Raw genomic sequence first — 16,519 nt, 5'->3', positions numbered from 1 at the left:
CATAGTGATTCACTTCTAACAAATAAAATATGGTGGATGTGATGCTTGGTGACTTGTGAGGTTAGGTCATAAAAAGGATAGCTTACACCTAAGCACTCTGTCTTGGATCGTTCACTTTGAAGCCAGCAACTACTGTGTTTCCCCAAAAATAAGACCAGGTCTTATATTAGTTTTTGCTCCAAAAGATGCATTAGGGCTTATGTTCAGGGGATGTCATCCTGAAAAATCATGCTAGGGCTTATTTTCCTGTTAGGTTTCATTTTCGGGGAAACACGGTACATTCAACCAGTCCCGGAAGAGACCCATGAGGAGAAGAACTGAGACCTCTCTCCCCACAAGGAGCACAGAAGCTGCCTCAGAAGCAGATCCTCGAGCTCAGGCATGACTGCAGCCTCCTGAGAAATTCCAAGCCAGAAGCACCCAGCTATGGCCCTCCTCAATTCTTAACCCACAGAAACTGATAAGATCATTTTTATTATTTTAACCAGTAAGTTTGGGGTAATTTGTTTCCAGGACAATAGATAACTTGAAAGAGCACGAAACTATAGGATATGCCAAGGGCTTGAAATTGTTCAGTTGCACCTGCTTGAGGATTAGTGAGAAACAGGGTTGGCGAGGCAAGTGGAGGGAGGTGGAAGGCCTCAAATGTCAAGCTAAAGTGTTTGCCTTTTATTTGGTAACTAAAAAGAAACCTGCAGTGTGGGCTTAGTACATCCAGATCACTGACTTATTCTCTGTTAGAGTGGTAAGGGCAGAAGTAGTCACATTTAGTATGGGGGAGCATGCTTATCATTGAATTGTCTCTAAAAGAAGAGAAAAAGTAGCCTATAAATGCCACAACTACATAATAAGTTCATGGAGGGCAGGGGACTTTTCTTTTTCTTTTTTTTTTTGTCGTCAATATAAAGGTGCTGAAAGGATCAAGCCTCCCTTGGCTTTATAAAAAAAAAAAAAATGTTTAGGTAGAGAGAAAAACTCACATATCCAGGTCACTAATGTGACATCATTTACTTGATTTTTCTTACCTGCCAGCCTTTTTGCAAGGAGGGGGTGACACATTAAATTGCTTCCACCTGCGACATCTTAGCATGACTGTGTTTATCAAATTCTCTTTTCAGTAAGCAAGAGGGAAGGAAAGGCCTAAAGGGTTGTGAAGAGTGAGTGACACAGAGTGGTGAACAGATTGAAGGGAGGAAACATTCAGGGGCCCAGGGCAAACCTCATTTCCATGCGTCCACACCAAAGGCTTTGAATGGAGTACCTGATTCCTGCTCTGCTCTGTGGGAAATTCAACTGTACTTTTTTTTTAGCTGGGGATTTTTTTTTTTCTTTTTGGTTTTGTCATTTGTGATATCAGAAGTGTTTCTTACATAGTCAATTATGAGAGCAAAACTCCCATCATCACCAAGTCAGTCATTCAAAGTTTCTCTGAGAAATTAGAATAGCCTGCCTGGTATACTTCAACACTTTTGCTATATCATGCAGCAAAGCATTCTAAGAAATTAGAGTCAGTAAAAATTTGGAGATATGATTTCACTTCAGATTAGTTTGGATTGATTTCAACCCAAATCAATTACTAAAATAAAATACTTAAAGTGGAGAACCGGGAAAGTGTTGAACTAAATGTACCATAAGCCTTATCAACACCAGTGAAAATAGTCTGTCGTTTAATTTTCTGCCATGAACTTCCTGGGAAGCAGTCGGTAACTTATACTATTAAATATTGGGGGGGAGGGAAAACATGTATTCAGCCAACACTTTGCTAGTTACCATCATATGTAGGACTCTGCTAGCTTCCCGGGCACATGAAAATGAGCAGGAAGGCCAGTCTCTGTCCTCCTGGAAACTATAGATTAGTTGGACTGATTCATGGAATTTAGCTCCAGTGCCAGGAAAAACACACAAATACTTTTATGATCAGAACCAGCATTGAAACAATTGTACAAACAAATGCTATGCTTTTGTTTTAGCAGCAGAACCTCATTTCCAAACAAAATCTGATGTAGGAACTACACTGGAGTGGGAAGTGAGTGAGGAGTACTTGGCCTCCCTCCCCATCCTGCTTCCTCACTCATCTTACTCCCCAGCAGTCCCAGAAGCTTCTCTGTGGGGCCTTAGGGTTTCCCCAAACTGTTTGAAAATGGCTGACTAGTGCGTTGCTTATGTCTTAGTGAAGTACTGCTAGACATTCAACTTAGAAGCTGATGAGCTTTAGACTGTCTTTTTCCTTTTTGCAATTAATTAGCATTCCAGAACCTTATATTTTGCCTGCTCAGTACTGGATTAGTCAGTAGACAAAATTAAGCAATGCTCAATCCAAGCAAACACACACACACACACACACACACACACACACACACACACACGAAAGAGAAGGACCATATTTTTCAATGAAAAAAACTATATTAATTCCAGCACATGTGTAAGTTTTATGTGTTATGGGTTGGTTCTATTATGTTGTTTTTGACTTACATAGGGTAAAGAGAAGAGGGCACCAAAATCTTCAGTGCCTAGAGTCTCCCAAAAGCTTAATTCCCTGCTAATTAGCCCTCCAATGATTCCTAGGACCATGAATCAGGGAGAGAATGTATTTCCTTAAACCACACATCTCCTCATCCCCTAGCCACGTCCCCAATTGTGCCAGTGCAGTCCAATTAAGTCCAGTTAACAGAAGAATGCAGAGATATTCATTGCGCTGTCTTGCTCCGTGGTTGCACATTCTCCATATTTGTCCCCTTCAAATCAAGAGAAGTTTCCCTCATCAACCCTGTAGTAAATTGCTCACTTCACTCGTCCTCCTTCAGAAAACTTTATATAGATAGGTAGTAAGGAACTTTTTTGGGAACTTCACAGTATATGAATGCATTAAGTAGAAACTTTAGCTGAATTATAGAATATTCCCCTAACGTGAAACAAAATAAGTACAAAACAAACATATGTTAAGGAAAGGTGAATAGAGAGCCTGTAGGTCAGGGAGTCAGGTTGGCGCAAAGAACAACAGCGGTGTAATGGGCCAGCTTCCTCCTGCACTCAGTCACGTCTTACAGTCCCACCCATTGCAATGCTGAAAGCACACCACCCTGGGTGCCAGTCCCAGTGAGGCTGCCTTCACTAACTCTGCTAAGCCCCAGACCCTGTAAAATCGTAGTAACAGCACCTTCTTCAGAGGGTCATTGCAAGAATTCAAGAAGAAGCTGTATATAAAGCTATCTGTAAAGTTCCAAGAAAACTGTACGTGTCTCCTAATAAAGGTAATTATTATTACCCCAAGCCTGAGGTGGTTTTAAGCACAAGAAACATCTTTCCTAAGGAGACAGACACACACTTAGCGTAGCTGCAAGGTGAGGAGCCAGTGGTCCTATGTAACCGTCCCATGAATTCTGACGCTAGGTTAACCTGAGTTCTTCCTAAAGGAACCAAACCAAGAGCTCCTCCTTTGATGTCTCACCACGTTTGAAAGAGACTTTGAAAGAGAGACGATGTCTTTGCCAGAGGCATTTTTTTTGCATCAGAGCCTGAGGAACTGATGCAATCAAATGCTCATTACCTCTGTGCCAGTCAACTTAGAGAGGCTGCCAATCAATAATGTGAGTTTTCATTTTTACTGTGGAGGTCTTATTTATGATAAATTATCACAAGATGAAACAAGAGTGATCTGAAGTTGGCACTGAAATCAGAAATGTGGGTGGCAGATTAATTAGAACAGGGAGGCAAAAGCAATGGGAAAGATTTTAGCAAGATATCCAAGGTGTTGAGATGGTAATGGTGGTGGGGGCCCTGCACTGACCATTGACCAATTGGTAGTTTACCTATTAAATTTCACAGACATTTGATCAGTGAATGGTAAGATTTCTCATGCATTTCAGGCAAAAGAACGTGGTAAAAGCTATATTTTTATTCTCTCTTCAGTAATTAACAAGGCCTCTTTGTTTTCTCTACGCATCTCTGGTTTGAGATTGTTAAATGATTATAAAATATAAATAGAATATTAGCATCTTGGGTGTATTTGGTTGTTGAGAAATCTTTCTCTAGAGAAAATATAACTTCACAATTGCTGTATTTTGTATTCTTTAGGCTGGGAAGGAACCTCAAAGGCAATCTACTCCAACCTCCTTCCGGAGGCAGAAACCATTTCCCCAATCCATAATATCCATGAAGGTCCAGCCTCTATTTGGCATAATTTTTGTCTGGGTGTTTTTTGTTTTTGTTTTTTTAATTTTTAAGTTGTTTGTTTTTAGAACATTCAGCCTGATTTCTTATAAGTTCCAGTTCTAAGAAAGGTCTTTTACATTTTGAGACGGGCTCATCTTTCCTGAAACTTGCAACCTTTTTCCACTAACTGCCCTTTGTGATTCTGATGAGTGGTAACTTTGCAGTCTTCTCCTCACCTTTGTGGGACTAAGGGTGATTTTTTTTTTCAAAATAATAATAATCAACTACATAATCTCCAGAAATGGATACTGCCAGCAACCTCCAAATTCTTCTTCACATAGCATCTCAAATACTTGATTAGGACAGTTATGCAAAATTCAAAATACAATGTGGCATTTGTCTGGCAGAATATAAGCGTCATGAGGGAAAAGACATGTGTTTTCTTTTTGTATTCTTAGCACATAATACAGTACCCGACACATAATAATGGCCTTAGAAGAATACTTAAGAGGCATTGAATGAACGTTTTGTAGAGCTGTCGTTGTTTATTATTTTCCATTCAGCCTTTACTAGTAACTTTCTTTTAAAGATGCCTGCTATTTAGACAGTCACTTCATTGTTCATTAGTACATGACTTTGGTAAGTATATCTCCTGTGAAGAGAAATATTATAACAAACTATTATGGCATTCAACACTGTTATTTCAGTTACTCAACTAATCCACCCACTGATAGAGTGAACTTTGAATTAAATGCTTTGAAGAATAAAGTCAAGTAAATCTTGATAAAAATCAAAGGCTAGGAAAGCTTGTTTGACAGAAGGCATGAAAAAAAAATGCTAAAATGAATACTGTTTGGGAAGAAACACTCATTCTACAGCAGACTAAATGAAGAATAATAGTTCAAGAGTATCAAAATTCCTATGTGATCAAAAAGCAGAAATAGCTTCTTTTTACCACGTCTTTTAATATTCCAGGACTCATAATAACCTGCCTACATGAGCACCTGTCTTTGTGGTAACTCAGAGTATTTGAACACCTTATCTCATCCAACCTCAAATTTCCTGTGAGGTAGGTAAGCACTGAGAGCTCTTGGTACTGTTTTCAAGATGAGACAAGTGAATTAGAGAGGCTGTTTACACACTCCACATTTCACAGAAGCCTCAGGAGGAAGTGAGGCTAAGAATTAGCCGTTAATTCCCAGTCATAGAAATCAGTGTCGGAGCTTAAAAGGAGCTTGTCAGGACCTTGGTCCAATGTGGGCTTTCCTGATGAGATTTATTTGTGGTGACTTGATTCATTTCACCAACCACACAAATTTTGTGTAATACTTTTAGTAATAAAAGTAATACAGGACATGGTAATATATATGTTATAGATAACATACATGTACATATTATATATATATATATATATATATATATATATATATATTACATAGTACAGAGGGTGTCAAATTTAAAACACCAACAAAAGGTATGCATTATTTCTGCCCCACACATCTCAGTGCCACTTTTGAAGATTCCAGTTACCCAGAGGTAACCACTATTAACAGTTTTTAAAGTATTTTTATGCATTTAAAAATGTGTGGCGTATACATGCACAAACACATACACATGTAATTAAGTATATGTTCTACTTCCTATTATATCGCTACTTTAAAATCTAAGCGTCATTCCAAACTTAACATGACCTATTCTCTCCCAGTCCTGCTCTTCTGTTTTCTTCATCTGGTAAATACCAGCTCTATCCTTCCTGTTGATCAAAAATCTTGGAATCATCTTTGGCTTCTCTATTTCCTCCCCACTCTATGTCCAATTCATCAGCAAATCTTTCTGTTCAAAATATATCAAGAATCCAGCCACTTATCGCTATCTCTGTTGCTTCCACCCTAATTCAAGCCACCATCATCTCTTGCCAGAATTATTACAATAGTCTTCTGATTGGTCTCCCTGCTTCCATTTAGCTTCCCGTTGCTTGTACTCAGTATAAGACAGAGGGATCCGGTGAAAACACAAGTCCTATTGTGTCTCTTCCATACTCAAAACCATTCAAAGACTCCCCATATAGTTCAGAGTAAAAGCCAAGGTCCTTACCAATGACCCATAAGATTCTACATGATCTGCTGACCCCTTATCTCTCTGACTTTATCTCCTACTATTCTTGATACCCCTGACTCTCTCGGCTTCAGACATACTGGCCTTTTTCCTATCTTAAACATGCCAAGGTGTGTTCCTGCCTCAGGGCCTTTCCACTTGCTGTTTCTAGAATGTTCTCACTCCATTTACCCTCACTTTGTTCAGTTCTTAATTTAAATGTAACTTTCTCAATGAATCCTTCCCTAGCTATTTTACTTCATACTGCAACTCCATCCCCACACTCATACTCTCTACACCCTCCCTGGCTTTTTAGTTTTCTCCTAAGAATTGATTTTCACTTATTTGTCTTATTAGTTATCTATCTCTCTGAGGTACATTGTTTCCAAAGATGATTACCACATTAGCATCCACCCCACATGCTCTTTTCTAACGTGGCACTGCTATTTCCCATCAAGAAATGGAGTCTATTCCCTTCCACTTGAATCTGGGCTTCTGCCCTCGATGTTTGGAATTCTTCCTCTTGGAAGCCAACAGCCATGGAAGAAAACCATCTGTACTGGGACCACCAAACTATAACGCAGCCTAAACCAAGGTGGACAGAGGCCACATATGGGTGAGTATCAAATCTCCAGACAGGTGAGTAAAGCTTTCTTAAACTTTCCGGACTCCATCAGCGGAATGAAGTCAAATGAATGACCCAGGTGACCCTGTGTGGAACAGAGCTGTCCACAGGCTCTGAATTCCTGCCTTATAGAATTGTGAGGCAATAAAAATTGTTGTTTGAAGGCACTACATCTTGGGGTAATTTATTAAGCAGCAATAGCTGCATGAAACATTCCCATACTAGAAGGTAAGCTCCATTGAGGATCTTTATCGGTTTTGTTGACCGCTGTACCTCCAGCGGTCAACTGGAGGTACAGCACCTACTGAACAAGGTAGGTGCTGAGTAAACACCTGTTGAATGGACAAGTAAAGAAATGAAAGACAGAGAGAACATAATGAATTAACATTACTTTGGATTCGTGTTTCTTTCTTGTGCTGTGCAAGAATAGGATATGGACCCTAACTGTGGCAGTGAGAAGAGGAATTAGAGCTGTGATGCATGCAGAGCCAACTTTCCAGGCTGGCCAGGCACAGTGGCCGCTCCTCTCTGCATCTCAGGAAAACCAGTTTCACAGACATTGTCTTCAAGCTTTCTGTTTGAGATATGAAATCAACCTTTTAATATACCAAATAATCTTTTAAGATAAAGGTTGTCTTTTGAAAGATAAAACACAGGCACATGATAAAATTTTCAAACAGCACCGAAAGTAGTCTGATGAAAAATGAGTCCCATTTTTATCCCTTGATTATTCCAGCTTTATAATAAGTCTTGAAATCAGGTGGGTAGTCCTACAACTTTATTCCTTTACAAAGTTGTTTCGAGATCCTTTGCGTTTCCATATGAATTTTAGGATCAGCTTGTGAATTTCTACAAAATTCTGCTGGCATTTTAATTGGGATTACAGTTAATGTACAGATTAATTTGGGACCCAAAAGAATGAATTGGGAAGTATTTCATCCTCTTTGATTTTCTGGAAGAACTTGCATACAATTTGTATTATTTCTTTCTTAAAAGTTTTGTAAAATTCACCTATAAAGATATCTGGGTTTGGATTTTTAATTTTTTTAAAAAGTTCTTTTGAAAAATTTAGTTCTTTTAATAGATATAGATCTATTCAGGTTACCTGTTTTTTCTTGAGAGAGCTTTTCTAGTTCAAAGAATTTATGCATTTCATCTAGGTTGTCAAATTTATTGCCATAATATTGTTTATAATATTTCTTTATATTAATCTGTAGATTCCGTAGTGGTGTCATTTCTCTTAGTCCTGATATTGATAGTTTGCTTCTTCTCTTATTTTTTTCCTGATCAGTCTGGCTATTAATTTTATTGATCTCAAGAAATTAGCTTTTATTTTATTGAATTTATTTATTGCTTCTTTGTTTTCGAGATCATTGATTTCCACTAAATTCTCTATTATTTTTCTTCTGCTTATGTTGAGTTTTATTCACTTTTATTTTCTAGTTTCTTAAGGTGGAAGCTGAGGTCACTAATTTGAGACTGCTCTTTTTTTCTACTATAGGCATTTAGTGTATGAATTCCCCTTCAAGCATGGCTTTAGCAACATCTTATACAGCAATTTTGATATGCTGTGTTGTCATTTCATTCAACTTAAAATACTTTTAAATTTTCCCTTTTATTCCTTCTTTGATTATAGGTGATTTGGAAGAGTGTTATTTAATTTCCAAACATTTGGATATTTTCTACATATTTTCTAAATATCTATTTTCTAAATATTTCTGATACTGATTTCTGATTTAATACCCTGTGTCAGAGAACATACTTTAAATAGCTTGAATTCTTTTAAATATGTTAAGATTTGTTTTATTGCCCAGAACATCTCTCTTCGTAAGTGTCCCATGTATGTGCACTTGAAAAGAATGTCCATTCTACTGTCATTTTGTCATGTGTTCTATAAATGTTAATTAAGTTCAGTTGGTTGATTATATTGTTCAAATCTTCTGTATATGTACAGATTTTTTAATCTACCTGTTTAATCAATTATGAGAAAAGATTTATTGAAATCCCTAAGTATAATTGTGGATTTATTTATTTCTCCTTGCAGTTTTATCAGGCTTTACTCATGTGTTTCGAACATCTGTTATTAGGTTCATAAAAGTTTAGGATTTTCATATCTTCCTAATGAACTGATCTCTTTGTCTTTGTGAAATCATCTTCTTACTGCCTATCACTATCTTTGCTCTGAAATCGACTTCATTTGATATTAATATAGTCACTCTGGCTTTCCTTTGATTAATGTTAGCTTGGTACATCTCTTTTCAGTCTTTTATATTCTTTTCCATTTAACCCTATTTGTTCTTTGTATTTAATGCAAGTTTCTTGTAGGCATTATTTAGTTAAGGCCTTGCTTTATAATCTAATCTGACAATCTCTGCTTTTTAATTGGGCTGTTTATTTAGATCATTTACATTTAATGTGATTATTAATGCGATAAAGTTTAAATAAATCATTTTGCTATTTGTTTTCTGTTGATTCCATCAGTTCCTTGTTTTCTCTTCCTCTTTTTTCACATTCTTTTAGATTAACTGAGTACTATTATTATTATTATTATTATTATTATTATTATATTTTATCACCTTTGTTGGCTTACTAGCTATAACTTGTTTCAGTCATCTCCTTAGAGTGTATAGTAAATACCATCTTGTAAGATAAGCAATGGGATTTCTCTGCATTATCATTGCCTTCCTCTTAAAAATTTTTACAGAAATAACATTTTGAATATCTACTATGTGCCAGGTACTGTTCATTATTTTAAATACATTTGCTCACATAATACAACAAAACTACGAGGTACAAACTGTTGCTCCCATTTTCCACACATGAAAACGGGCCTAAGAGTTTCAGTGACACTTGGTCAAGGTTACACAGCTAGTAAATTGTTGAGTCTGGATTAAATCATTTTTTCTGTAGCCCCGGATCTATGAGTCTTAGTAAATTCACAGTGGTGATCTCAAATCAATACTCTATGTGGTAACTACCTCCTTTGAAATTTAGTTTTGTGTTATTGTTTTTATTGTTATTTTAACTCACAAACCTGTTTGTGGTAACTTGAAGCATTAAGGATTTCCTTGTATTTTTAATTTTATGTGATCTGGAAAATTGCCATGCCACATGGCTCCATGTATGGCCCTCTCAGTTCCTGCAAAGTATTCATCAAACAGAAACCACATCATTTATTGTTTTAAATATTTCTTCCACTGGATGTTATGTTGAACTCCATCATATCTGAGGTTCTTTACCAACTTTACCAGTCTGAGCTTTAAAATTCTCCCCAGGACTGATTACTAAAAAGTTCTAATTTGTTTGTAATTTTTATAAGTGTTATATTTTCCTACATAATATGGATATACATTTTCTTGTTGCCAAGAAGATATTATACTAAAAGAACAATATTTGCTTGCTCAATGATTTTAGCTAATATGAATGTGTGTGTAGCAGGTTGGTGTATAACAGTGGTTATCTAAGTGTGGTCCACAGATCCCGAGCAATAGTGATAGTGGGGACGCTTTCAGCAATATGAGACCCTTTCAGCAATATGAGAAGGTAGAATTATTTTCATAATAACACGAAAAAGATAATTTGCCTTCACTATGTTGACATTTGCACTGATGTTAAAAAAGCAGTAATGAGTAAAACAGCTGGTGTCTTAGCAGTAACACAAGGCTATACTAATAGTCGGTATATGCTTAACCGCTGCCATGTGGAGAAAAAATAACACAGTTTTGTTTAATGTCCTTGATGGATCAATTAAAAATTATCAATTTTATTAAACATTGACCCTTACTTATAGATGTTTTTAATATTCTGTCTGATGAAATAGGAAGTATGTATAAAGCACTGTATACCGAGATTGACCCTTAATTATATGTTTTTAATATTTTATCTGATGACATAGGAAATATGTATAAAAGCACTGCGTACCAAAGTATGATGGTTGTGTCCAAAAAAAGCACTGTGTGGTTGCTTGAGTTGTGAATGCAACTAGCCTCTGTTTTATGTTTTTTGTTTTTGCTTTTTAATGAAAAATTTTTATTTAAAAGAACAACTGATAGATATATGATGGTTATTTAGACCTGGTTATTTGGCAGACATTTTCTCAAAAATAAATGAAGTCAGCCTGTCACTACCAGTCATGCAATTGACAGTATTTGTTGCCAATGCTAAAATTTAAGCTTTCAAGTGAAAATTAGAATTTTGTAAAACTTTTATCTATTCACCATGACTGTAATGGCTTCCTAATACTTAAAAACTTTTCTGATGAGATTGGTGTGATATTAGAAAATGTAATTTTTGTGTATCATATAATGAAATGCATCAACATTTGGAAAAATCTACAGAACTCAGTCAACCAGCATTCTCCAAATGACCAATGCATGATATTGCAAAATCACACATGGGTAAAAGTGCAAGATAAACCAATGGTAACAGAGTATAAAATTTTCTTTGGTGTGATTTCAGATTCTAGATTGTAACTATTTCTTGTCAGGTTTGGTGTGTTATCAAAAAAGAATAGCTACAATTATATGAAAAGGCTACAAATTTCAATATTTGTAGCCTTTCACAAATATATATCTATGTGAGGCCAGTTTTCTACATATACTTCAGCCAAAATAACATATCATAACAGATTAAATGCAAAAGCAGATATGAGAATCAGGCTGTTTTTTACCAAGCCAGACTTGAGATTTGCAAAAATGTAAAAAATGGTACTTTTCTTACAAATTTCTTTTTATTTTGGAAAATATAGTTATTTTTAATAAAATGTTATCCGTGTTAACATATAATGGATTTGTTATTTTTAAAATGAATTAAACATTAAATATTTAAATTTCTGTTTTAATTTGTAATAGGATAAATATTGATATCTATAATACACATAAACCCTCTTTTAAGGTCCTCAGTAATTTTTAAGACTATAAAGGAATTCTGACACTAACAAATTTGAGAAATGTTGGTGTAGATCTTCCATCTCACACTGAGTCTGTTTCTCTGATAATTGCCCCTTCTTCTATTTACGGGGCTTGATTATTTACCTAGGCTATGTGTGTCTCCTCCTCCCCATGCGAGTGTTGGGGAATAGAGAGGTTGGGAGGTGGAGACACTGAGTGGATGCCTGACTCCCGCAGGCCTATCTTGTTTTCCTCTTACAATCCAGCTGAGGCCAAGAGAGTCTTGGTATCTCTCCAATGCCTGATCCACTGTCAATCACCACATAGGGCCCACTTTCCACTTCCTGAAGGGACTAAGAGCAGCTATTGGTTTGCAGACTGAGAAGAGAATGAAGCCAATATACAAAGAGAAGTAGAAATGAAAGGCAGAGAGAAAATATAAATTCCCACAAACCTCCAGTTCTTGGGTCCAGTTTGTGCCTGAGCACAGGCTTGGGTTCTATGAAAGAGCCCAGTATCATAGTAATAAATAATATCTTTTCTCTAGTTAGCTTGCGTGGGTGTTTCTTATTTGAAACCACATGAATCATTTATAGTTAATAAAGTAGGACACATGTGATTCGTTATCAAACTTGTAAAATTTCTGATGTGCTGTACATTTTAGGGTGTGATTAGGCTAGAAATACAAAGCCAAAGTTTCCTGGAAATGCAAAGATACTATTTCTATATTGAAGTTAAAAAGAATTACCATAGGCTACACATGGATTAATTACTATCTTCAGAGAATTAGAACTCTATCAAACATTCTTACCAGAAAATTATGCTGAACAAAATTTAGTCTTTCTGTCACTACTCAAAAGAATTTAGAATCTTTTAATGCTCCAGGGACATTACCATTTTATAAATTGCACAAAAAATTCTCATTATTTCAGCTTTCTGGTAGTTTGGATTCAGAATAAATGGGAATTTACTGTAATACTTTGAATTATTAAGTTCTGGGGAGCTCGAAGTACTTCAAATATACATGAATTATATCACTTATCTTTCTCAACAGTGGAATGAAATTTACAACTGGAAACAGCAATGGGTGAATTCAGGATGCAAAGTCATTTTTCTTGACATTCTAACGAATAATCTTTCTATTTGGCTATTTTGAACTGATACTGGCTTCCTTGTCTACTTTGAAACATGATTTTTTTAAAGCTAAAAATCACATAGGACTAAGGCCAGCAGCAAAGAATTTGGGCTATAATTTTATTTTATTATTAAGTACATAATGACTTGATTATAGGTTTCAGCTCATAAATTTTCAGATGAATCTGAATCCTGCGGTTTATTTTCACAAAAGAGAAAAACTCAAACATAGTGGTTAAAAAATCAAATGCATTCATATATATATATATATATATATATATATATATATATATATATATATATATATACTCCTGACTTTCATCAGAACTGAAAATATGCTTTAAAATGTACAGGAAAAGCAGGATTCAGACTACAATATAGCTGTTAAGTGCTGTGTTGTTGTTCCCCTGCTCAAAATTAAGTTGTTTCTTACCTATACCTGTCTGTTATACTCCTGTAGCAGCCAGGGACGCTTGGTCTCAGACATGTCAAAAATAAATAAATAAAATAAAATAAAAAATAAAATGTACAGGAAAGAGATAAGATATTTAATTAAAAAAACTTTTTGCTGTGGTTTTCAGGCTCCACCTCAGTATACTATAGTCTGACTTTCTATTTATGGATTATCTATGATCAAATATAATATATTTAAAATAAAAATGACCCTCTTGTCCCTCAAGCTTCCTTCTGAATATCTCTCTCCCTTAAAAATGTAATTAGTTTCTGCTACTAAAAAATTTAATACTCTCTGAAGCCAAAGCTTATTTCTGTATCACCTGCTGTTTTTGAGTATTTGTACCTTTCCTCCTGCCAGTTATCATGGATAATCAAAAGTGAACTGTAAGGAGAAATCTTCCACTTAGGAAACATCAATTTGTACTAAGTCTAATCTAAAAGATTAATATGGAGCATGTGGTACCTGCAATAGGAAAATGGCATTTAAATATTAATACTAGATAAATACACTCTTGCTGCCATCTTTGATAATTTATAAGTCATACACTTCTAGAAGGAAGTAAATCCCTTTTTCCTTTTATGTTGTTGCTCAGTAACATACAGCAACATGTAAAAAAACAAGGCACCGCTTTCCTAGTCAGATCTGACAAGGGGAAGTGAAAAATTTGGGTCCAATTTCAACCTGATTTCCTAACAGCCTAGATTTGTGTCACATGCTTGATCCTAACTGGTGCTTTCCAAATTAAATGTATATTTCTCAAACCAATATCTTAAGTGGTAATGTTCCAACAGTCCAAATGTCGATTACCAAAACAAACATTTGTTTCTCTAGCAAGTGTTTTCACACAAAAGCATTTGATTCACGTACCGCAGCAAACAAACATTTGCTTTAGGCAGTTAAGGCAGCCAAAAGTTCTTGCAGAAACATCTCACAGGCTGGCTGGCATCCCTCCCTGGAGCAGGGCTCACTGAGGTCCGAGAATGCTTGTGAAGCCAGTTGCTGACCAAGAGAATCCTTTGCAAGACATTAGCACTGTGAAGAGGCACAGCATTTTTTGAGAAAACACATCTTTTGAGAAAATGTGCTTCTAATTATGATGCTTCCATTAGAAAATGTCTTCATGTCTTCACAAAGCTTCATTTGCTCATATAAATTCAGCCTTTGATATAATCACAAAACCAAATTCTTATGAAAGTTCACAAAGGCAGTTTCACATTAAAACATTCCTACAGTTTGGGAACCATTATTTATGCAATAGCCCATGAGAGTTCATTATATAAATAGTCCTATTACTACATTAAAGTCTATTTTCTCTCAGAACAAGATGGGGATTATATGTGTAAATATGTTTTTCTTAAACTCATGTCTACTTCACTGTCAAGATGCAGCTTCCACATAAAACTCCACTTGTTTTCCATAGTATTTAAATGCTTTTGGAATGAATCAATATTTCTGAGGAAGTCATTTAGTTAAATATATGTTCTTTAAAGCATGAGGAAATTGATACTTAACTTCTGCTCCAAAGACAGAGTTTCTTAGCAACTGAGTCAAGATTGATTCTTTGGCTAGTTCGAAACTAAGAATATTTACTAGCCTGCTTAAAAGCAAACTAAAAAGATTTCTTCTTAGATAAATGCGTGAGTGAACAAATGAGGGAGAAAACACACACATATGCAGACACACAGTGTGTGACAGAGTTTATGTGAGAGGACACATGGCAATTTTATTTTTAATTTAAATTCTTTTTTCTTTTTGCCCTTCCCTTTGGCGACCATCCCTTGTTCTCTGTACCTATGGGGCTGTTTCTGTTTTGTTTCTTCATTCTTTTTAGATTCCACATATAAGTTAAATCATATGATATTTGTCTTTCTCTGACTTATCTTACTTAGCAAAATACCCTCTCGACCCATCTCTGTTGCAAAAGGCAAGATTTCATTCTTTTTTTATTGCTGCGTAATATTCCATTATATATAATTTTTTTATCCATTCACCTATCAATGGACACCTAAGTTGCATCCATATCTCCATGTCTTAGCTATTGTAAATAATGGTGCAATGAACATAGAGGTGCATGTCTTTAAAAATCTTCTCCCATTCGGTTGGTTGCCTCTTTATTTCGTCGAGTGTATGTCTTTTCAAATTGGTGTTTTTGTTTTCTTCGGATAAATACCCAGAAGTGGTATTGCTAGGTCACTAGCAGGTATATTTTTAATTTTTTTGAAGAATATCTATATTGTTTTCCATAGTGACTGCACCAATTTTCAATCCCACCAACAAGTGCACAAGGGTTCCCTTTCTCCACATCCTCACCAGCACTTGTTGTTTGTTGAATATTGAGGATGGCCATTCTGACAGGTGTGAGGTAGTATCTCATTGTGGTTTTAATTTGCATTTCCCTGATGATTAGTGATGTTGAGCATCTTTTCATATGTCTGTTGGCCATGGGTATGTCCTCTGGAAATACTATTCAGGTCCTCTACCATTTTTAAATTGGATTGTTTGTTTTCTTGGTGTTAAGCTATATTGTGTTCCTTATATATTTTTGATATTAACCTCTCATTAGATGTATCATTTGTGAATATCTTACTCCATTCAGTAGGTTGTCTTTCGTTTTCTTGTTTCCTTTGCAGTACAAAGCCTTTTTAGCTTGATGTAGTTCCATTTGTTTATTTTGTTTTTGTTGCCCTTGGCCAGGGAGACATATCCAAAAAGATATTGGTAAGTCTGATGTCAAAAAGTTACTGACTTTTGTTTGCTTCTAGAAGTTTTATGGTTATAGCTCCTACATTTAAGTCTTTAATCCATTTTGAGTTTATTTTTGTATGTTGTATAAGAAAGTGGTCCATTTTCTTTTTACTTTTTTTATTTATTTTTTTACATGTATCTAGAACACTTGACAATTTGGACCTCTAGCTAATCAACTTGCAAGAAGAGTGCTGACCACATTACATAGGCTTATTTCTATTTTGGCATTGATGGGATGGGGCAAGTATGATGCAGAGAGCAGGTAAGCAACCATAATCGTTATAGTAACATTAATTACATGTATTATAAACGTACAGGTAAAATAACTTGAAACATAGGTAAAAAAAAAAAAAAAACGGCAGATCAAGTTTCAACCCAGGTCTGTCTGATATTAAAACCCCGTAAACTGTACTGCCTTTTTAC

At 35.5% G+C, this 16,519-nt stretch overlaps 1 protein-coding gene across 1 annotated transcript in view; it reads left to right on the top strand.

The window, feature by feature from the left end:
- The window catches only part of RTKN2 (rhotekin 2), a 70,217-nt gene extending 66,224 nt beyond the window's left edge, over window positions 1–3,993 (top strand). Inside the window, exon 13 of the mRNA XM_081073892.1 lies at window positions 254–3,993. Within this exon, the coding sequence (XP_080930018.1) occupies window positions 254–321 (68 nt within the window). The 3' untranslated portion in view covers window positions 322–3,993. The remainder of the gene's footprint in view (window positions 1–253) is intronic.
- Window positions 3,994–16,519: the final 12,526 nt, after the last annotated feature.

This window comes from Rhinolophus hipposideros (assembly GCF_964194185.1).
Source record: "Rhinolophus hipposideros genome assembly, chromosome: 15".
Classification (NCBI taxonomy): Eukaryota; Metazoa; Chordata; class Mammalia; order Chiroptera; family Rhinolophidae; genus Rhinolophus; species Rhinolophus hipposideros.
Note: the sequence above shows the minus strand (reverse complement) of the source record. Positions and strands in the feature narration are given on the sequence as shown.